The following is a 23,785-nucleotide window of genomic DNA, read 5'->3' as shown; positions in this document are numbered from 1 at the left end:
AAACGTTTGTAATAAAAAATAAAGCGCATAGGTACTGCTACGGTACAACCCGCGTTTTCGCTCTTGTAAACTTTCTCGCTCTTCGTTACCGAAAAAAAACAAAACAAAAATTTCGGTTTTAACAAGACAACTGTTCGATGAAAAAATATCTAGATCGCCACTAAAGTGCCAAAGAAATATACATACGTGGTAACTCGCCCGCGTTACAATTTCAGTAGCAAACATGAGAATCCTAAACGTTTGTAACTCGTTTCATCAGATTTAAACCTGGCGCACTTTGCTGTTGAAACGATTCATTAGCTTTATTAAATAAGGTTTAAACAAACTTAAAACGATTCATAGCAACCTAAAAGAAACAAAGAGTTAAAGTAGTTAAAGACAACTTAAACGCGCACTCGAACTTAACTGCAGTACAAATCTCAAGTAACACATGCAAATTGAGTAACGTGGCAAATTAAGAAATGCGGTAGAAACGTAGGAATGTTAATTAGGAGCGGCGCACTTAAAGCGGCGCGTAACAATAATAAGAGAGAAGGAATTTACTACAGCTGTTACCATGAGTTTTGCATTCAGCTAAATAATAAATAACCGTAAAAAATGGCACTTCGTATGCTTTTAACGCAAAAAATAGTACCTAGATGCCTCTTAGTTGCATTGTATGCATAAAACATGAAAGGTAATTTTAACCCAGGGGGTAGGCCTACGTATTAAATATACCTGTCAAAGTTTAAGCGGTAACATGTACCTCTTTTGTTGATGTCATTGTCTTCTACAAGGAGGTACATTTTTGTTTTAAGAGGGTACAGTTCATTATAATACAATCCTTGTTTACCGTTTATCGAGTTATAGATGTCGAAACATAATCGTTAAAGGTCAAGCTGAAGAATCAACAAACATGAACACGGTGGTAATTGTATAAGCGCTTATGTAACTTGAGATATTTCATATGGGTTTGTGCTTGTGGAGGGTTCGGTAAACAATTGTACCTTTATGAACGAGTGTGAAATGTTGTATTATAAGCCGTTGCTGGAAGAAAGAAGTATATACATTTTTGTAACCCGGATAAACTGAATAAATAGCTGTGTTTTGAAAGTACGGAATTCATTCAGTGCTTATACGTCCTAAGTTCACCTAGAGACACGCAATTATCTAGCAGGGTAAAGTTAATTATCTAGACATGGGAATAAAATAACTCTGGACAGTGGTACATAATAGTCAGTTTACTGAGATACGACAACATGTACGACGTACAAGCAACCACAAAAGATGCTCAGTCGAGCAAAGACCTCTTAGAAACCAAATACTACTGCAAGATTGAAGATCCGACTTTAAAGGTAAAAATTAAATAAATGCAAGCATATATAAAATTTGCATGTTGCAAAATTTGCATGTTGCAAAATTTGCAAAAGAATAATTCGTATGTTGGAATTAATATTTTAAAGTTAAGATCTCTGCTTTTTTTTTAGTTTTACCAGGAGATATAGTATGATGGTGTAAGCCGAGACACCTTTAGCACATTATAGTTTTATAATTATTTTAATGTTATTTGTTTACAACCATATATGGGACGAGAGAGTAGAAGAAAAGGGTTTCCCATCTTTCCCCACCTTACTGTATCTGTAGTAGGCCGTAATGCACATTTAAAAAAAACTGCAGAGATCTATAGTGTAAACTATTAATTTCTACACACGAATTATATTTTTTTGCAAATTTGCCGCATTTAATTCATTTTTACCTTAACGGTAACACGTAGCGACATTTTCAGGAGATTGAGGTGGTTATGGAGTTGGAAGCCAAGGGGAAACCAGAAGTAGGAATCTTCAATCGTTTCGTATTGTTGATTGACGTGAGCGGGAGTATGGATCATACTGCTGATGGACAATCTTGTACCTTACTGGACAGAATGAAGGTTTCCTTGTGCGCCTATTGGCGTTTAACGAATAACTTTATCTTTGTTTATAGAAATTCATCGAGTTGTTTATTAACAATGCAAGCGACACTTCTTGGATCGGAAGCGTAACGTTTTCCTCAACCGCAAATGTCATAATGGAACTCAAGCAAATGACGGCGGAAGCAAAGGTTAGTAGAGATATCTAAAGTCGCTTTCTGTTGAGTGGTATACGCAACGTTAATTGCATAGGTGTATATGCAAAAACAACAGTACAAAGTCTCACGACAGATGCTTGTACCAATATTAGCGTGGGCCTGTACACCGATGCATTAATTAAACTTACAGCGCATAATGTACTTGCTCTTGGTATCATGTGAACCGCTCAAGGGATTTTATAGCGTAACTGATTAAATCCGCGTTGTGACTGGTTAATTATGCTTTAGTTGAAGTTTCACCTTTTCTGAATATTATATCGATTTCGAATACAATGGTGCATTGGTGCGGACTTGATAATAACAACATATATGAATGCCTTGATACTGATGCTGTATTTACATTTATGAATGCTGTATTTACAAACTGTTGTACAGAGGGGCCTCGATAAATTAAAGTTGGCATTAATCATAAGTTGTCTCGGTCGTTCTTGAGAATGCAGTTTAACAAGTCAGGTATTCCAATCTTATTGTTGCCCATACTTGATAAGTAATATGCATGAGACGCACATAACGTCCAATGATTGGAGCAGGAAACATATTTGTAACGGACGTATTAATATCTCTATTTCCTTGGAATATCTAAAACACAAATTTATAAAATAAGGTTGTGATTTGGCTTACATTGTGTAGGCATTTCTTAAGTATAAAGTTGATATGTTTTAATACAAAGAGTATATAGATTTGGAATTGAAAGTATATTAGCTTATATGGAAATTCGTTTGCCAAGTTTTTTTAAAACTCACCAAGTCGTTCCCGTCACTGTTTTGAATGGTTTGAAAACTGGTTTGATTTATTCCATATGCGATTTTGTAACTTGTAACCCATTGCATAGCATGTCCGCCCGGTCTGCCTTGAGTCACAACTCCAGTTAAAACAGTTGGAGATTTAAGATCAACTTGAATCCAATTTCCGGAACTTACTAAAAACATTTTATTGTAAACAATGGTTGGGCATTTTCACAAAAAAGTAACCAAATAACTAAATATAACTCAAGACTTATTTTGGATAATTATAACACATATTTAACTCCTTTCTGCTGGCTTTAAATCGAAAACTTAAATTTCAACATTAAAACGTCGTGCTCGGATTGTTATATGGTATTTGTATTTAACGACCGGTGTCGTGATATATTTTCAACGAAAAAAAAAAAATTCAAAGATCGGTGTCGTAATATGTTTGTTCCGACAAAGAATTGGTATTATTCGATTATCAAATATTGTATCTTAAATGTGGATGGAAACTTATATTAACAGAAAATTTGAAACCCCAAGTTGAAACATTTTTATATAAACATTATTTTGCCACTTGTGTAATCTAATAAATTTAACCGGTTCTGCTAGTTTCGTTACCGCATAAACTGTTTATACAATTTTTAATCGGTATTACTGGCCATATTTCATACCACATTTAAAACATATTGACCGCTGCCTATTTTCCAATGTATACATCCAATGTATATTTTATTAGCAAAAACAAACTGTTTTTGAATGGCTATTTAAACTCGCAAACTCCAAATTTCGGCATTTTGAACATGATTCAGCGAGAAAATAAACACTTTATTATTACGCTTTTTACCTATTGAGAAGTACTTACTATAAATGGGGCCTCGTAAAAATAAATTTCAAAAATATCCCGCATTACCCCACGTCCGACTTTGCCCCACTATTACTATATTTCTTACAATTGCCAGATGCCCATGCTCCAATATGACCCCCTCTTGCAACATTATCCAATCTACCATGCTTTGGATGGTGCCGCTCTACGTCAAGTAGAGCAGATGCGGTGATGTCTTCATCTCTAACTCTCCTATCCTTCATTCCAACCGAGCAGTATGTTACTGTGAAACATATTATAAATTAGAAAGCATGAGCTGGTTCGGAGCTATTTGCCGGGCTGTTTCTTTGCTGCTATTTTACCCATAGCCATTTATCCCGACCCATAGCCGTTTATCCGGCCCATAGCCATTTATCCTGACCCATAGCCGTTTATCCGGCCCATAGCCATTTATCCCGACCCATAGCCATTTATCCGGCCCATAGCCATTTATTCTGAGCCATAGCCATTTATCCGGCCCATAGCCATTTATCCTGACCCATAGCCGTTTATCCCGGCCTTGACTATATTTCCGCTGGTCTACCCACCTACCCAACTGCTGTTTTTTTATAACCAAAGCGAAATAGTCAGTTACCGCCTGTGTTTGGTGTCAGCTTAAAACTTACGCTTATCAGTATGAGAATGTTGAAACTGCTTGAGTTCTAGGACCTCGCCTAAAACAATAAAAAAGTAAATAAAACACTTACCTATAGATAAATATTAAGTTGGCACTGCATCACAATAAATACAATAAACCGTCGTACCCATTATTTATGTTTTAATTAAAACTATATCCGGCGCCGTGTCATATAGTGGTTAGAGCGCCTGTCTGTAACACAGAGGTAATGGGTTCAAGGCTTGACGCTGCTACCATTGTGGGCGTATGTGTCCTTGGGCAAGACACTTAACAGCAATTACTCCAACCCAGTGGTCACTAATGAGTTGTCCAAATTATCAGCCATACATTAAAAAAGAAAAAAATCCTCAAAAAAATAATCACCCACAAAGTAACATACATGGTAACTCGTAAGCTGGTACGAGGTGTTAAACCCGTGTTATAACGACTGTCGTTTTCCAGCCACGCGAGGATAAAGTAAGTTACATTCATTCATTACATTACATTAAATTCTATTAATTTTTTAAAATGGAAATTGTATATCAATTTATATGAATACACACATTCTTTATGTAGATATACACCTTACACACTGCCACTTACGACTGAGTTCTCGCATTTCCTGACGAAGTTGAGACATTCCATCACAAACACACTGACCAGTTGGACCAACGTCACCCTTGTCACCTTTTCCTCCGGGAGGTCCTCTCTTACCTGGTCTGCCTGGGTTAGGATTTGTTGGAGGACGAAAACAAATCTCTTCAGGTTGTTGAGATTTAATTTCTCGAACATTGTGTAGAAGGAAACAGAACGTAAAAAAGAAAAACACTTTAAACATTTTAAAAGTTGGACAATATCCCTCTGTTGGAAACAAGAGCGACGGACTAAACACTAGAACGATTAAATATTACGTTACTTTATTACCATCGAATCAATACCGTCGGGAATGTTAATGGTATTTAGAGGCTTGCGCCAAGTCGTTTTTAGTGACGACATGGTTTAGAATATTAACCCATTATTTAAGTGTTAGGAGTCCCAACTTAAAACTTCGAGCCTGGAAACTATCGACTTGGTATTAAATGCGTTTGATTTGCTGCTAACTATAGTATTTGTTAACTCAGTTATTGTTAAACCGAAGTTTTGTATTGTAGGAATAACAGCAATATTTTCTACCTCCCAGAAACGGCTGATCAACTAATGATAAGAACACTCACTAACACTATGCGTTGCCCAAGCACTTTGTTTGGAACATTTTAATTAATATATCACGCTTTATTGTGTAACGTCTGTGTTTGTTCGGGGACGTCATTTATCTTACTTGAACGTGTTGGGGGCGGTGTCAATCGTAAATGATTGTTTGGTTGAGGTCGACTCCGAACGTTGTTAATCTTTTTTAAGTGCTTATTGACTGAACTGTCTTCTTGGTTGCTTAGACGCAGATCGATTAGACGTAGCAGTAAAAGAAAAACCACCCGCTCAACGGTTTTGACACCTTTATTGACACGAACAACGATGACGGAAAACAGGTCACGAGAATGCTTCTTGAAAATGCGTTCACCAAATGCGTAGTGTCCCTATATATTGGCACCCATTTCATAATCGTAACACACACAGTAAAACGACAATAAAACGCCCAGTGAGTTTGCCCCTTAGTGTGTGCAACGTTAGAAATTATACGAAGATAGACATAAAAAGAATCGGGAGTGTTTAAATTATAAATTTCCCATAAGTAAAATCATAAATTTCCCGATATTTTAATAAAAAAAATTATGAATGCATTCTACCAACTGCACGCTCACAAATAGTGACTTAAAACCACTTTGTTGGTTAATTTTGGTTTGTTTTTGATCGAGCTTAGTCATGATCGATCGTGACGGTAGAAGGGTTAATTAAAATTATGCAAATTATTATATTACGTGCTCACTCTTTAAAGCTATGCTCTCTGGGCAGCTTATAATTGTAATCCAGGGCTCGAATTGTATGTTTAATAACAACAGCGGAACTGTGAAACTACAAAATTCTGTGAACATTACAAGAATTTGTATCGCCAGTTGTTGCCTTGTATAAATAACTGTTTAACTCTGGTTTGAGGATAAGCGATTTATTCGGCAACTTCATATTTAACATCTGTGCGACGAAAATTAATTTATGTAAAAATCACTAACGCGCCCAACAAGAACAAACAACAATGAATCATCAGGAAAAATGTATATGACAATTAACGTGCCCAAAAACGCATTTAAGATAAGTAATGCCTATCAGAGTCGTATAAACACCGAGTAGTCCAACTGCCGTCTATGTGTGTCCAAAATAGAGCAAAAGTGGTGACTTTGACAATGGGTTTAAACGAACTTGTTAAGTTTTGTTTGTGTTTTCCTTTTGTGAGAAGGTGTAAAACAGCTTCTATTTACCTTACCAAACATTTTTTAGAAAAAATGTATAAATTTAACCGCATTAAATGACTAAAATGTCGCAAATCAACCGCTTCTAATTCTAATTTTTGACTTTTTTTGACACAGAAAACAAATAACACATGTTTTTTACATTTTTCAACCTTTAAATTTGCTTTTAGGCCCAAGTTTTTCTGTAATTTACCGAAAATCATACATTTTCCCTATACCTACTGTGTTATTTTGGACCCAAATTGCCGTTCAATTTGTGTTTTACGTAACAATGGGTTGGACTACTCGGTATTTCTATGGCTCTGATGCCTATTAATGCCTACGTCGCATGGGAATTAATATATTCTTCAATTTTGCTTGATAAAAATGAATCAGCTTTATTTCGTAACAGTTTCTAATTGTAACGTAGGTGAGTTTTTTTAGTATAAAAGCCGGTGCATAATAGTCAGCAGGTGCAGTTCCGGTTTGGACAGTTGAGTATTTTTACTGTAGCAGTGTAGTACCTTAATTACTGCAGTATTTTGAATAGATTTTAATGTAGAGGTTCTATGAATGTTTCTATAAATTATTTTTTTGTAGGCTGTTAGCTTACAATCTTTTGAATTTGATGCACTTTTATACCGTTTTAACTATATGTTTTAACAAAACCATAGCCATATAGGCCCATTGATTATGTTCGTAATCATATAACATTGTAATTTGTGATGTTATTAGGTTTATTAACAAGACTGTTAACATTTGTGTCCTCAAATTTCCACAGAAATACAGCTTACAATTGTGTGCCACAAATTACTCAGAATAAGAATTTTTAACATAAGACTCTTTAACAGATCATCACTCTCTTTTTTCACAAGTGGGCGTTCATTTTTTTAATATTATTTTCTGGGGACTGTAAAAAACGTCGTTTTGTGACATATAAAACGTGTATTGGTATAGTATTTCAATATTTTATAAAAAATCGTTTACTAACAGTTAGTTTTACAGTTTACACACATATGACTTTAACCCCTAACCCGTAACCCCTAACCCGTGCTAATCACACAAAAAAAACTTAAAAAAAAACGTATTGTAATGTGCGAGACTCGAACCTGGTAAGAACGAAACAAAGAGATTAAACGACGGCCTGCTAACCGTTACACCACAGAGCCGACGATAGTGAACAGAACGAAAGAGCGTATATAACCTACGTAATTTGGGAAAGATGTTCTTACTAGTGTTTTATATATTTATAAAGGTATTTTCAGTATTTAAGTAATTTGTTTTACACTTAGTACCAATTTAAAGTGTTTCTTTGTGTATTTTTTAAAAATAATAAAAAAAAATTAGCGCCCACTTGTGAAAAAAGAGAGTGATGATCTGTTAATGAGTCGTAACTGAATTTTTAACCTTTCATTACCTTGTTCTCCAATATTTAAAATTACAACTTATGTCATGAACAGATGTAAAATACTTTAAGCTAAAAATTTGAAATTAATTTCACATTTTAAAACTTGTGGTGTTGAAGGTTAAACATGGATACGGACTGTTCAATTGAGGAAAGAAATCTTGGTTTTGTTCCTCAACGAGAAAACGTTTATAACGACCATCTTCCCTATACCAATCAACACGATTTAGACACTGAGTCAAACACAGCTTTTAAAGTTGTGAAAACCAATCTGGTCAATGCAGTTTTGCTCAGGGATTTGAGGCCTGGAGTTACATACTGGACCAATAAACTGACAAGGTATATCAGACTTTATGGGCTCAAGTTTTCAAAGGAGGATCATATACTGTTGGTGAAGCTGTTCTATGAAATTCTTTCTATTCCTGAGTTGGAGTTCATTGTTGTTGATCATGTTTGTAGCATCCTTAAGAAACTGCTCAAAAAACGGGAACTTTTAGACAGAAATGACCTGGTATTGGAGTGGAGACCACTGCACAGAATATGTGAAAAGTATTTGTTTTCTAAAATGGAACCAATGGGCCTGGAGTGGTTTAGTGTAATGGATGGAAAACTTAGGGGTTTGGTAAGATGCTGCCGTAGTTATTTCCCTCCTAATGTTACTCAGGAAATGCTGGAAGAATGGAGACCATTGTTGTGTCTCTTTGATGTCACAATGGGCAAAGCTTCTCAGTTTCTTGATTGGTTTCTTCCGACTCTCACTTTCACTGAAGAGGAACGCAAAGTGTCGTGGATGTTGTGGAAAGATGAGTTTTTATCGCTATTTGAATCTGTGCGTAACGGACCAATGTGGGAACAACACTATGTCAAGTTATTTGCGAGACTGGCGCATAATAACATTGGGTATATTGACTGGGGTCCCTATGTTGAAGTTCTTTTCACTCGCTTGTTAAGAACCTTTCAACTGCCAGTGGGTAAGTTGCAACACACCACTGCACTTTCCAGTGGACTCCCATTTGAAGCTGCTGCTTCTTGGATAATATCCATGATGGGGGGCGAGAACACGAAAAAAGTTTTGCAAAACCTCAAGCTGCTGTTTGACTGCACAGAAACTTATTTCCACCCTTCTAATTATGGCAAATGGTCTCCTAACCTGCTTAATTTTATGTTCAGCCTGGCTGTCAAATTTGCTAACAGAATTCACAGAGAGAGATACAAGACCAAGTTCTGGGAACCTAAAATACCGGAATCACATTTAATCACAGATGACATTATTACCGAGTTCGTGATGATCTTAAAACCAGTCACGCTTATGTCACTCTACTCTAAACTTGCATCCATATCTTCACCACGAATCTTACAAATATTAGCATACCTCAGGCCTGAGTTAATAATGCCTTCACTTGTAGAAAAAACGTACGTAGCTCTAAACACGCTCACTGAACCACACCAAGTTCGTGCGTGCCTTTCCGCGCTTTCATTTTCTTTACAACCAGGGATCAAAGGTTACCCAGAGTGCCGACAACATGTCATACCGCTACTCTTCCAGTGCTTGCCTGGTTTAGACCCAAATGATCTTCCAAAATCTGCGGTGACATTTCAGTTCATTCACACCGTGATGACCCTCGTGCCTGCCATCGATTGCAGCTCCAGTGTTGACCGGTTCCCGTCGCTCACAGAGGAAGAACGAGAGCTGTGTTACGCAACAGCACAGTTTGAAGATTTTCTTCTTCAGTTTTTTGATCGTTGCTTTATATTATTGGAAGCTCTGAGTCAAGACAATGAACATCAAAGCCAGGTAAGTTGTAATATGAAACTATATCTATTCTGGACAGTTTAGCATAACCGTAATGTAACATTTCAGGATAGAATTGTGTGGGGTTATGAAAAATGGTGGAAATTAATTGTTTGTTTTTTGTTATCATGCAAAACATTTTTATGGCTTTACTATTTTTTTGGTTACTGCTGTCTGCCATCAAATAAAATACGCAATGTTGTTTGATTTCACAGAGACTTAATATTACGTAATATGCCTAATTGTGACGCAATACGCAAATACTAAATGGTTTGCATTATGCAATATAGGTTTAATTGGGTAATAGACAGAATGTCAATCTAGCTTTCATTAACTTTTATTGTTAAATTTTTAATACTTATAGTTACAAGATGGGGACCATAAATCCACTGAGGTTGAGAACGTATCCGAAATGTTGTTGGTGACTGCAACATCAATTGTCCTCCAACAAGCTTCCAAAGAAATCTACACCTTATGTTTGAAGAAGTTTTTCCAATTCTCGACCACTCATCTTTATGAAGGAAAGACAGCAAGGTCCTCCACTTCCACCATGATCGCTGCAGCTGCAAAAGTTCATCCGGAGATCTCGTTTCCGATCTTCATCCCACACTTTGTCTCTGAGATCATGAAGAGCTTTGAGGACAATCCGGAGTCGATAAAAGATGAGAAAGTTGACAAACAGGTGTTGTGGGATTTGACGATCCTATCTGAGCTGTGTCGTTGCGGTGCCGTTGAACTACTTGAATACAGACAGCAGTTATATGAAGTAGCACGGATGTGTCTTTCGATGAAATCTAGACAAGGTTATCTCTTGGGAGCAAAGATTTTGAACTTGTCTATCTGCGCATGGGTTTCCTTTCATACAAACGATCGGCGTAATGTGGGTTATGATCATGATCCAGGTAAAAATAAATTTATGAGAGGTACAATATAATATGCTCTAATATGTCAGTTTGTGTTTTGAAAAAATATGTTTTTCATCCTTTTTTTTACACTTTCTTTATATTTTTACCAGTAAAAGTATTTTTTTTTTCAGAGATTTATTTTGTAGCGAGCAAGTTTTGTAGAAAAATTCCTTCGTTTTCTTTGATTGGAAAATATAGCGATCAAAATAATATTAAAGTCTAAATTTTTTTCCGCAGAGGAAAATCTTGTGTTGCGTGAATGGGGAGCGACATCCAACCCGAGCAATATCGCCATCAAGTGGCATGTACCTTCGGAGGAAGAATTGGAGGCGGCGTTTTCTTGCGTGGAGGAATTTCTTCTTCCTCAGCTGGAGGAACTGCAGAAGTTTAACTTGGACCAAGCAGAGCTGGATAAAGACGAGTTGTTAGGTAAGTTAGTGTTGGCTTTTTTCATGGATTATTACAGTTTTTTACATGTGTTGAGTCTTGCATTGAACTAATTTTAATTTTATTGGCCTACTTGTTGTTGTTTTTATATGTTGCTTGGTGTTGGTTTTTCTTTTACGTTATGAGTTTTGCCTGGATTATAAGTATATAACTTTAGTTTAATACTTGTTTATAAGTGGTTATTTTAGGTTATGAGTTTTACATGGATTATAAGTATATAATTTTAGTTTAATACTTGTTTATAAGTGGTTATTTTAGGTTATGAGTTTTACATGGATTATGAGGAATTTTATTTTTATACTTGTTTATAAGTTGTTTTTTAAAGTTCTGATTTTTACATGGATTATAAAGTGATTATATTTTTATATTGTTTTTTTTTTAGGCAAATTGGAGATAATTAAAGATATTTTTTCTGGTTCATCTTACCTCATGCCCGTTGATACAAAGGACGTAGTCGATGTCCAACCTGATTCTCAAGTCTCGTTTAAAAGTTGGAAAGTCACGACGCTTGAAGCACTGCCAGCTTATCATGTTGTTGTTAACCGTGGTGACCGACAGAATTTACGGCATCGCATTTTCACAACCGTCCGTGAAACTTTGTTGAAGATCCGGCAGTCCAGGGAAGATGATGTGAAATCGATTTGCATGATTATCAATATCTATAGTCTGTGCGCAGTAATGCACGAGCTGCCGAAAGCTACATTTGATCACCAGTGGAAAGCATTCGTCGCGTATAAAGCAATGATAAGAGACCCTCTTCGTCAGGACAAAAAAAGGAGTCGAATTTCTCTGATTGACCGAGTTTCCCTGCAGCATATGATGCGACTGCTTGCTGTGGAACGTGCAGTGTATACACGGATGAATCACCAGATTATGATGGATCTTTTGGACTTATCAGTGTCTCACTACATGAAGGTGAGAGTAAATGCACAGGGTTTGTTCTTCCATGGACTTCTTCTACTGCCCACATTCACCTACAAGCACTACTTGCAACCGATCCTATCTGCTCTTGAGAACACTCCCCAGCACAACCACCAGCAATTAAAAGGTGGTTTGTATCTTTTACTTGGCAAGTCTAAAAGCCAGCAGTTTTTTGGTTGTTTCCAGCGCTGGGATGTGATGGAAAAAGTTTGGCCCGCACTTATATCCGCTCCTCACTCAGAAAAACCTTCAATCACTAAGATGTACATCAAGCTTGCCACCAAAATTCAAGCCAGTTTTAAAACTATTGCTATAGAAGCAAAGATGACAGAATCATGCACACAAGCCGCTCTCAATGTGATGAAATGGACATCCTCGGATGTTGCGGAGGTTGTTGCAGAAGGGGAAGAGTATGAGAAAAAGATGAACGCCATGAACCTTCAGCTTTATAACAGTCTCGTCAACAAACTAATCGAGATGTTTCACTCAAGTGAGTTGACGTGGAAGTACATGGAGCTGGTGACTGGGATGTTGTCTCTTATGCTCCGATATGATGTCCATCTTCCTTTGGAGGGGGTGGACTTGTTCGTGAAGCTCCTTGTGGATGACTCCCTCGCTCTCCGCGATCTTTCCATCGCGTGCGTCGCATCACTGATGAAGCAGATGAAGCGTGAGCATAAAGTTCGGAAGATGACTTGGGAAGAAATATCTGGCGTTGTAAGGGACTCTAAAAGTTTTGGAAAAGTTCCCGGTGACAGACCAGATAACTTGTGTGTACAATACAACATAGATGATCTCCCGGATACCAAGGAAAAGTTTGAGAAATTAAACTTCATTGATAAAACACATTGGGGATACTATTGCTGGCCAACAAAAGTTAAAATATATGCCCCTTTTAATGAGCAACCAAGTTTAGATCGTACAGACAACATGAGCGCTTCAGAACAAGCGGTTTATAATAAATTTACAGACCAAAGATTCGTGGAAAAATTCGTCAATTTTCTTTGCTTGGAAAACGAAAAGGGCAAAGATAAATTTGACCCAAAACGAGTAGATTTGTTCCGAGGGTTATTCCGAAACTTTGGTGATTCATTTCTTCCTTTGTTCAAAACTCATATACAACGCTTGGCTCTGGAAAAGAGGGAGAGCTACAACAGATGTTGCGCTGAAATTGTTGCCGGCATCGTGATGGGAAGCAAACATTGGGACTTCATGAGGTTGGAGAAGATGTGGATGTGGTTGATCCCTGCACTGCGGGATGCGGTCGCCAACATCAGTCCTGAAACAATGAGGGATTGGGACAAGGCGTTCGCAAACATGGTTCAAAATCGGGACCCACGTAGAATACATTGGTTGATCGATTTTCTTGTTAGTGAGCCCGCACAAGCAAGCACAAGTGCATTGGTAGAATCAAGCAAACTCTATGTCTTACAGGTAGGATTATTTACCAACACTTTTATTTTTATGATTTTTTTAAATTACCCTTTTTTTTAATTTTGAAAAAGGTATTTATTTTTAACACTTGCAACCCACAGGGAGGAATTCATCAGCAGGAATGGAGGGTCCCACAACTTCTTCAGAAGATTTTATCTATGGTTGAACCAATGATTGGTCATCCCTACAAATCTCTCAGAAACCGAATCGGTAGCGTGTTAGCGAGTGTCTTCCTCTTTGATTTAGAGGTGAGAGGAGAGAAGCAGCTTGTTTCTCGTACTCCTAGCGTGAGTGATTTCATGGATCGGATTCTGCCTCGTCTCGATATTCTGCTCTCGGAGGAAACTCCTCCGCTGAGCAACGTGTCATCTGAATCTTCTGCCGGATCATTTTCAGGTGAAGATTTAGAGGAGGAGATCAATTTATCTGCTCCCTTGGCTCCTGCTATCATTGAGCAGATACAGAGTGGATTAAGAGCGATGCTTCCTCCCGGATCACCCGTTCCTGAAATCTCGAGCATCCGTGATCAGTTGAACACCGATGCTTTGATGGGATCGAGTCCCCTTCTTCAGAAGTTTAAAAGAGCAATGAAAGAGAGTGGAAGTCCCAACATCCAGCTGGATGACTCTCTCACAATGTCCGTGGATGCAGATAGCGTGAAGAGTGAAGCGGTTCGAGTTTTTAAAACCGTGATGAAGTGGGTGGTCAGCGCTCAACGTAGCACTTTACAACCTTTCAAGACTCCTCTTCTTAAACTCCTTCCTCTGATCTGCAAGATGTATCCCGTGGATCGTCAAGGAGTGGATGAGGAGTTACATCGTAACATCCTCATGAGCATGTCGTGTATTGCGCAATGCATCGTTCCTCCCGAACATCTTGATCTCATCACTTCATCCATAGAAATGATATCAACGTCAAAATCATGGCACGCTCGTCACTCTATCCTTCCCTATATTCAAGTCTTTGTTTACAACAACTTATTCGAGGTGACAAAAAACGAAAGTTGTGTAAAAAGAATACGAGACGTCGTATTGCATTTGCTTGAGGATGAACGACTTGAAGTTTCGAAAATGTCGCTCGTAACGCTCAGCGGTCTACTACAGTGCCGCGTTATTCAAATGGACGACGAACTCTTGTCTTTAGCTTTCAAAAAATGCAAAACAAAGTTACAGAAAAAGTCGCCGACAACTGATTCTCAGAAATCAATCCTTCGTAGGCATGCAGGTGTTCTAATACTGAGTGCTTGTGTCCTATCTTCACCCTATACTGTCCCTGACTGGATGCCCAGGCTAGTAATGAAGCTGGCTGACCACTTGCATGACCCACAACCAATCCAAGGCTCCATAAAATCTACTTTATCCGATTTCCGTCGCACCCACCATGACAACTGGCATGACGACAAACAGAAATTCACCAGTGACGAACTGGCTATTCTAACAGACCTTTTGGTGTCCCCGTCTTATTACGCTTAAGTTATTTATTTAAGTCTTGTATTTTTATGATTTAAAAATAATATAGGCCAAATTTGGTCGACTACCTTATTCTTTAATTATTCAAGTGCAAATTTACTATGCTGTTCAGGCTGTACTGTATAAGTGATGGACAGTGAATTTACTGAAATTGGATGCAATTTTTCCTAAACAGATTTTTTTAACAATTCATTTTAGGAATTTGTTTAATGTTCTTGTTTTTTCGTGTGTGTTTTTCTGTAATTCTATTCACATAAACAAACAAGTTCCTTAAAAACGGAGATAAAATAAAAAGTTACCATCCACATTTATACACTGTGTTGATACATATTTAGTTTCTGTCTTCCATAAATTCTCCTAATTTATTGTAAAAATTAACCATTTACTTATAGTGTACCAACCATTTAAAAGACACACAGTATATTCTGAAATTGTCGTAATTGTTATTTCACCTGCGTGTTTTAACTTTATTAAAATGATCTTTTTCGCAAGCGTTGATATGCTCTTCAATGGTACTTTCGTTATTATCATATCCAAAAAAAATGTTGTTTTTTTTGTATGTAATGTTGAATCAATGAGTGAAACTTTTTGTTGTTGCGTGCTTAATAAGAGATTTGTGTAATGACAATTTTATTAAAAACGGATAGTTGTTTTTAGAATTTAGATACTGTCCGGTTTTTAACTTTAGAAGGTTTACTTTAGCTATTGGAAAAGTTGACCATCTGGTTTGAAAGTAAAGTTTAAACATCTCCCACAAAGTTACATACTTGGTAACTGATAGGCATGCTCTTGATATAAAGGAGCATACGTTGTATTATCAAGAGGGGTGCTAAAAACCACAGTCGTTATAACACGGGATTTCTGTTTCACACATCGTGTGCCAGCTCACGAATTACCACGCATGTAACTTTAATTTTGGATTTTTATGTATGGCTAACAATTTGGACACCCTATTAGTGACCACTGGACTGGAGCAATTGCCGTTGAGTGTTTCACCAAAAGACACATACGCCTACAATGATAGCAGCGACAAGCCTTGAACCTATTACCTTTCTGGTTGGAGGTATGTACGCTAACCAACTGTACCACGGCCCGTGAAGTTGCTTTGTCCCGCGACAATAAATCAGTGTAACATCTTTCCTATGTTTATGAGCCGACATAAAACTAAAATATAGTTCTAGAAACTAAAGTATAGTTCTAAGATTAGTTATTGCATGTGCGGATAGTTATTAACATGTTATGCGTGTGGGTTTCAAACTTTTGCTGAGAATAAAACCAGTCGTCTTTTCTACTGTAGCTATGGTTTTATTGTAGCGATAAGCACAGCGATTTTCTACAAAAATTCAGGTGGTGTTCCGGTTTGCAAATTACACTTTGGCTTTAAAAAAGCAATATAGGAAAATGATAAGTAGTATTGATGTTTTAATTTAAAATAAGGTCTTATAAAGCAAATAAGCGGGGCATTCTACGTCACAAAAGCCTAAAGCAGAACTATGAATAATAAGTGCGCGATGTGCCAGTGTAGTTAATTCGTGTTCAGTATTGTTTATAAGTTTTGGTAGTTTAAATCTATAGATGACATTAATTATTTTTTTTAGTGTTATAAAGCAAATGGTGCAGCTAATCAAAAGCAGGGTAATATAGTAGGGTGGGGGAAGATGGGACACATTTTCATTCCATTTTCTTGTCGCTTTGGTAGTAAACAAAGAAACTTTAAAGAATTATAAAACCGTATCCTCACGACTCCCATACACCGTTGTTAATTGTTTAAAACACGATATTTGGATATTATGTGCTAAAGATGTCTCACCCCCCCACCCTAGTATATTACAAGCAGCATACACGGCGCATGTTTAACCAGTATATTGGTCAGCAAACTACACCAGCATGATGCCGGACATAATATCGTTGACCAAAGAATCAACCGCACTAAGATTCTCTTCCTCCGGTGGAGGCGCCAACACCTCTTCTTCAACTATCTCCGCCTGACACATATCTGTAATAGAACGAATGAATGTAACTTACTTTATTTTCACGTGGCTGGAAAATTACAGTCGTTATAACACGGATGTTCATACACCTCATGTCAGCTTACGAGTTAGCTTATCGCATGTATATGGTAGTGTGGGGAAGATGGGACACCTTTTATTCTATTTCTCGTTTTATTTAATAGTAAACAAAGAACATTGAAAGAATCAATGAAATGTATCCTCACCAGACCGTTGTTAATTGTTTAAAACACGATCAGGATGTTTGGACAGTATGTGCTAAAGGTGTCTCATGTTCCCCCACAGTACTATATGTTACTGGTTAATATTTTTGTGGGGGTAGAATTGAAGTTGTCAGTCAGAAAGTAAGACTAGGATTACTAAAAAATAGTAGCACTGTTTGAACTAATACTGCTATAAAAGTTGTACATTTTAAAAACAATTTAAAATAGCATGTAAAACCTACCGGCCATGCTTTGTTCTATAAATGAAGAGAATATGGTCCATTGAGCTCGAGTAGTGGCGAAGTCCTGATTGTTGTTCATGTTACTCACTGCGGAAAAAAGTCATTACAGCTGTGTTTCTTTTTTAAATGTTACAGAAAATATTAAACTTACTCGTTTCTAAGCTATTCAGATTCATATCGATAAGAAGTCCTAACGTGGTCATAGCACTCGGCGAGCAGGACTGAACTTGTTGCAGCGCTGTTGGTTTAAATAAGAATGAATGAATGTAACGTACTTTATCTTTGTGTGGCCGGAAAATGACAGTCGTTAGAACATGGGTGTTCATACACCTTTTGCCGGCTTAAAAGTTACCATGTATGTTACTTTGTGGGTGATTTTTTTTTTGTATTTTCTTATGTAGCTGGTAATTTGCATAACCCCTTAGTGACAACTGGGTTGGAGCAATTGCCGTTAAGTGTTGTGCCCAAGCACACATACGCCCACAATGGTAGCAGTAATAGTAAAAGTGTACTCGCCATAGGAACGTTAAGATAGAATTTCGAATATAAGTTTTTAACTCACTATTTCCAAAGTGTGCGAACTGTTGGTCGACCCATTCATCGGTTTTGGGGTCGATTTTCACACCTATATGTTTTAAATTAAAAAGTTAAATTATACTTTGATTATATATATATTATAACGGGTGGGAGAAGATGAAACAACTTTAGCACATAATATGGAAATATTCTGACAGTGTTTTAAACAACTAACAACGTCTATGGTGGTCGTGAGGATACGGTTTTATAATTTTTTGAATGTTTGATCTAACGCCAAATTGGACGAGAAAATAGAATAAAAATGTGTTCACTTCTCCTATATCCTACTATTTATATTAATCAGATCATCAGTATATTTGGATATTATGTGCTAAAGGTGTCCCATTTTACTACACGAACAGCATACATATATAGTTCAATACAGAAGCGCTTTAGTTACTTACTTTTAAACACAAGGCGCACAAAATTCAAGTACTGGACCCTCCAAGACTCATGTTCAGCCATGGCAGCCTTTAACCCTGTTGCAAACGAATAAATGAATGTCACTTACTTTATCCTCGCGACAGTCGTTATAACACGGGTGTTCATACACCTCGTTTCCCAAGGAAATATACGCCTACCGTGGTAGCGGCGACGAGTCTTGAACCTATTACCTCTTGGTTACAGGCGGGCGCGCTAAACATTTTGCCACGGCGCCGGAAATAGACACAGTACCGTTGTTTTATAGCAAAAGCAAGGTAGAAACTTTAAAACAATTTAAAACTGATAATTCAGATTAAACCATTAAACAGTAACATACGATTAGCAGAAAAATCTATCAATATATAACCTGTTGCGTAATCTTCGACGAGGCTTAGAAATATGTCAAGATCGTCGCTGTTTTCCTTTAAAACTGAAAGTATATTTTTAGTTTCCGAATATGTTTACGTAGTATATATGTAGTAGGGTGGGGGGAAATAGGACACATTTTCATTCTATTTTCTCGTCCCATTTGATAGTAAACAAAGAATGTTGAAAGAATTATAAAACCGTATCCTTTTGTTTCCTATAGACCGTTGTTAATTGTTTAAAACACGGTCCGGATATTTGGGATATTATATGTGCTAAAGGTGTCCCATCTTCCCCATATTACTAAAACATACGATCTTCTGTGATGTCGAAGATAGACATCGCCCAATTCATGGTTTCTGTTCCATCGATTGCAAATTCGACATCTAAAAAGTAACATCCGTTATAGTTTATATAGCGCATACCAGTTACAAATCTCAAAACAAACCAGTAATTTTACGTGTATTTTTATGGTAGCCTAAAACAGAGAACAATTTTATAATTGGGGTAAAAAAACAAAAATCCATTTAATTTGGGTAGGAATTGGTAAAATATATATTTTTTTGATAAGGAAATAGAACACGGATTAGGTCTGTGTGTATTATAGCACTGAAGGGTATTAGGTTATGATGCAATGAATCGACCAACAACATGAGTTTGAAAGATCAGAGCCAGATCAACTAAGTTAAGAACATTTATAACCAGGCTATAACAGGGCGGGCATTCATTAATGAATGCTATAAATGAATGCTATAACAGGACGTTACTGAAATGTATGCTATTATGGTGCTATGACAGGGCATTCATTTATTTATTCATTCATTCGTTTATTCACATTAAAATGATGTACCAATTACGCTCTTCAGGGCAGTGACAGCGCGATCTTTGTCCGCAGATCCAGATGAAGATGAGGTTAATGCACTGAATATTGAACTGAAATCTAACGAGACTCCACCAGTAGAAGCAGCAGAAGCAGAATCAGGTACGATTTCAGCTGCAAAATGGTATTTAAGAGAAAAAATTTATTTAGTAATAGGGTGGGGGAGATAGAACACCTGTTCATTCTATTTTCTCGTAAAAAAAGAACATTTAAAGAATTATAAAACCGTGTTCTTACGACTCTCATAGACCGTTGCTAATGGTTTAAAACATGATCGAGTACAATATTTTGACTTTATTTATAAGGTAGTTATAATTTTACTCCTGTGTTGAGTTAAACACAAAGAAAATGCTGAAGAAACGTTTTTTTTATTTTAATTTTAAAAACTTACAAAGATAGGCATCAATGACTCGTGTACTCATGAGACATTGCACAACCGAAAAACCGTCAGCTTCAGCTGTAACCCCAGCACCTATCAGTAAAAAGAAAAGAAAAGTTAAAATAAAACCAAGGTTTTAACCCAGAATAATCATCGTAGGTATACGTTTTTCTTTTAATTTCCCATTAGTTGCATTCAATTTTGATAATTTTATCTGTGTACTAAACTATAGGGCTAGAATTTAGTATTTAACACCCCTTTGGAAGATTTACAGCCTTCCCATAGTATGGGGCATTTTATACTAAGGTTGCAATAAATTGAATTAAATGAGTGAATGTACCTTGCTTTCTACTCGCGTGCCGGGAAAACGACAGCCTTTGTAACGCGGATATTCTATTCTCATATACACCCATTTTTGTGTTGCTAACAACTTAAACAACCATTAGTGACCACTGGGTTTGAGCAATGGCCGTTAAGTGTCTTGACCAAGGAAACACACGCCCACAATGCGCAGTGACGAGCCTTGATCTCATATACTCTGAATCAGAGGCAGGCACGTTAACTATACTGTGCTGCGGCTTGCACGGTTGGGCAGAAACGGAATTAACTTCCGAAAGCTTTACTGGTCTAAGAAATGCAGCACTGAATATACTTAGATATAATTTTGGCAGTTTGTGTATAAGATTACTGGCTTTATTTAAAAGAGTAAGTATTATTCAACTTACAATCTGAACCGAAGTTCGCTTGTGCATATGCAAGAATTTTTGGAGTCTGTTCAGCACCAGTAGTCGTATTGCAAAAGGGAACACACAGTTCTGTAAAAGACGATAATAAAATCAACAACAACAAATTGCTATACAGTAAGTTGAGGTAGGATGGTAAATGTTTTTAATACTTTTTGTTGTCCTATTTAGTAGTAAACAAAGAGTCATTGAATTATGTAACCATATCCTCACGACCCTAAAAACATTTTTAATAAAACACGATTTGGAAATATAGAATGTCTTTTGCTAACATACGGTATCCATCTTAGGTTGGGGTAAGACATACTTTCAACCTTTTTTTCTCGTTTAATTTGGTTGTACACAAAGAATATTTAAATAATTATATAACTGCAGTTCCACGACACTTAAAGAGCTCTGGGATATAGTTTGCTGATGGTCTTACCGCACAAAACTATACTCTTATTGCAGGCATTATAGGGACAATTATTTTTTGCATGTGATATCATTAAACTATAGTTCGCCTGTATTGGTCAGTCGTATATAGACTACAACATAAGGCTGTAGACTCTAAAAAAATAAATTGAAATAAAACAATCGACATGCAAATTACTTTTTGCTTCAGAAGCGGTCTCAATGGCGCTCAAATCCGATCCGAGCCATTTTTGGTAAATTGTTCGAGCCGACGAAAAGCCGTAAATCTTTCCTGTTATAAAGTTATTTCCCATTAGTTGCATTAACAAACAACACTTTACTAATTTTTCAACTTTTAAAGAAAAACTCGCAGATGTAAAACACATAATCAATCTTTTATAGCGTCCCATGGTAAAAAAACGTATTTTCGACGTTTCGTCGCCATACGGCAAGTATTATAAGGAATGTCATATATGTAAATACATGTGTTTTTTTATGCCAGCTGAGCTCTAAAAGAATCTTTACAGGTTACAATATGCTTAGTAGCAGAGTAAAATACTTAATCTGAATCATTTATAGTAGAGTATAGGGGAATATGGGACACCTTTTCATTCTGTTTTCTCGTCCCATTTGATAGCAAACTGCTTTGTGTCGTGAAGTAATTAGACAACACACTATTAGAAGTTTAATTTTTGCTTATCAAATTTTCTACTAAATTGCCCTAGCCGATTTTAAAACTTACCCAACTGTGCGAACTTGGCGCTGTTGGCATTTACAGACCCACATAGTAGCAACACTGAGGCAAAGAGAATGCCTCGAGAAAACATTTTCTAACTTTGTAAAATTTAAAATTGACAAAAATCACTAAGACCTGTAAAAACTAGTTTTGACTTAAGCGTTTTTTTCTACTAGCCTATACAAGAACCTGCTTGTCTGTCAAGTACAAGTCTAAAAGTGATCATGGGTTCGAATTACATCGTGTTAAATAATGAAATAATTTCGTAGCCTATATATAACGAATAACTGCCTATTCAAAGTTAAACAATTGTTCATTAACACAATACAACAGAATCTCGTGCTATAAGGTTGTCTGGGTCGTTGGAACTATTTTTACAATTTGCATGGCTACAAATTAGTTGGTTGCTATTCAACGCAGTTATGTCGCTTTTCTATGACGCGTATGTTTCTACTTGAGCGTGATAAATTGAATAGCAACCAATTACTTGGTATATTTGCTAGTTTCGCAACTGTAGGCTATTAACATTTAGTTAATTAATTGAATAATTGGAAATAATAGGGGTGTGAAAACTTTGAAAATATACTTGTTATTACAGATGACCTTATATGTGATATACAATACATTAACCTTTACCATACTTGCAAAATAACGGAAGCATTTTAGCAAATCCAGTGCATAGTTAGGTGTGGGACATCCCATTTGCTAGTAAACATAGACTATTTACAGAATTATGTAATTGTGGCCCCGCGACTCAAAAATTGAGTGGTTAATAGTTCAAATTACGATTAGGAATTATGGGTTGTAGGTGCTAACGCTATATCCTTTCATACGTCCCAGGACTGTGCCAATTTCTACCGAAAATGGCTAATATATTTAAATCCAGCAGTCCATATTCATATATAGTAGGGTGGAGGGGAAATAGGAGACATTTTCGTTCTATATTTTATCGTCCCATTTGGTAATAAACAAAGAACATTCAAACAATTATAAAACCGTATCCTCACGATTCCTGTAGACCATTTTTAATTGTTTAAAACACGACCAGGATATTTGGATAATATGTGCCAAAGCTGTCCCATATTACCCCACAGAGTACCGTACATTATAAATCTAATGGTTAGATGTGTGTTCAAAGAAAACGGGACGACGAATGGCGATAATTATACCTTTACATAACGTCGAACAATTTATACGATTTCCGAATTAAAATAGTTTGGTTTGCTTCGTTCCAAGTATAAAGAAGAGCTACCCCCTCAGGGCACGATGATGAAATAGATAAGCTGACGAACACTTACACAATCGACAGAGGATACCTAATTAATTAACCTAGTTTCCTATGTTGAAGGGTATTTGAAATAGCAGTTCAAGTATAGCTCTAGGTTTGACTTATTGTAAACACATATTTTGGAGGATTGTATGATCTTTAAAGTGGTTTCGTGTATATATTCACCAATATATAGATAACTTTGAATGCGGTTTAACAGCGATATCATATATCATATATGTATATGTATAATATATACTAGGATAGGGAAAGACGGGACATCATTTTCACATAATGTCAAAATATCCTGATTGTGTTTTAGACAATTGACAGCGGTCTATAAGGAGTCGTAGGGATACGGTTTTATAATTTTTTTGTTTGTTCTTTGCTAATATACCACCGGGGATGGAAAATAGAACGAAAATGTGCCCATCTCCCTGCACCTTACTATATATAAATAGATTTACCAAGTGTATATTTCGTATATTTGCGTACCGAG

General features: G+C 36.6%; 3 protein-coding genes across 4 annotated transcripts in view; 1 reads left to right on the top strand and 2 right to left on the bottom strand.

Annotated features, from left to right (window-relative positions):
• Nucleotides 1-2,416: 2,416 nt before the first annotated feature.
• LOC149737708 (lactadherin-like) overlaps nucleotides 2,417-23,785 on the bottom strand; it is a 129,535-nt gene continuing 108,166 nt past the window's right edge. Inside the window, exons 2-6 of one of the 2 annotated variants that reach the window (XM_089874617.1) lie at nucleotides 4,919-5,176; nucleotides 4,326-4,373; nucleotides 3,788-3,943; nucleotides 2,850-3,025; nucleotides 2,417-2,685 (exon numbers count right to left, since the gene is read on the bottom strand). In XM_089874617.1, the coding sequence (XP_089730743.1) occupies nucleotides 2,548-2,685; nucleotides 2,850-3,025; nucleotides 3,788-3,943; nucleotides 4,326-4,373; nucleotides 4,919-5,153 (753 nt within the window). In that variant the 5' untranslated portion in view covers nucleotides 5,154-5,176 and the 3' untranslated portion in view covers nucleotides 2,417-2,547. Of the gene's footprint in view, nucleotides 2,686-2,849; nucleotides 3,026-3,787; nucleotides 3,944-4,325; nucleotides 4,374-4,918; nucleotides 5,592-23,785 lie in introns of those variants that run through there. The other variant, XM_089874616.1, reaches the window with a different exon arrangement.
• Nucleotides 8,132-15,732, top strand: LOC149737805 (proteasome activator complex subunit 4-like). The gene is made up of 5 exons (XM_089874592.1): nucleotides 8,132-9,896; nucleotides 10,258-10,795; nucleotides 11,036-11,227; nucleotides 11,628-13,600; nucleotides 13,702-15,732. The coding sequence occupies exons 1-5, from the start codon at nucleotides 8,229-8,231 to the stop codon at nucleotides 15,070-15,072; spliced, it is 5,742 nt and encodes a 1,913-aa protein (XP_089730718.1). The 5' UTR covers nucleotides 8,132-8,228; the 3' UTR covers nucleotides 15,073-15,732.
• On the bottom strand, nucleotides 16,343-22,183 carry LOC149737804 (uncharacterized). Its single transcript, XM_089874604.1, has 12 exons — nucleotides 22,026-22,183; nucleotides 21,483-21,575; nucleotides 20,873-20,962; nucleotides 20,160-20,240; nucleotides 19,739-19,882; nucleotides 19,203-19,274; nucleotides 18,890-18,952; nucleotides 18,504-18,578; nucleotides 18,086-18,148; nucleotides 17,675-17,761; nucleotides 17,524-17,610; nucleotides 16,343-17,065 (listed from the first exon to the last, which is right to left on the bottom strand). The coding sequence occupies exons 1-12, from the start codon at nucleotides 22,108-22,110 to the stop codon at nucleotides 16,947-16,949; spliced, it is 1,059 nt and encodes a 352-aa protein (XP_089730730.1). The 5' UTR covers nucleotides 22,111-22,183; the 3' UTR covers nucleotides 16,343-16,946.

The sequence above is a fragment of the Ciona robusta genome, chromosome 3, assembly GCF_009617815.1.
Source record: "Ciona robusta chromosome 3, ASM961781v2".
In the NCBI taxonomy this organism is placed as follows: Eukaryota; Metazoa; Chordata; class Ascidiacea; order Phlebobranchia; family Cionidae; genus Ciona; species Ciona robusta.
This window is presented reverse-complemented; position numbering and strand designations above follow the sequence as displayed.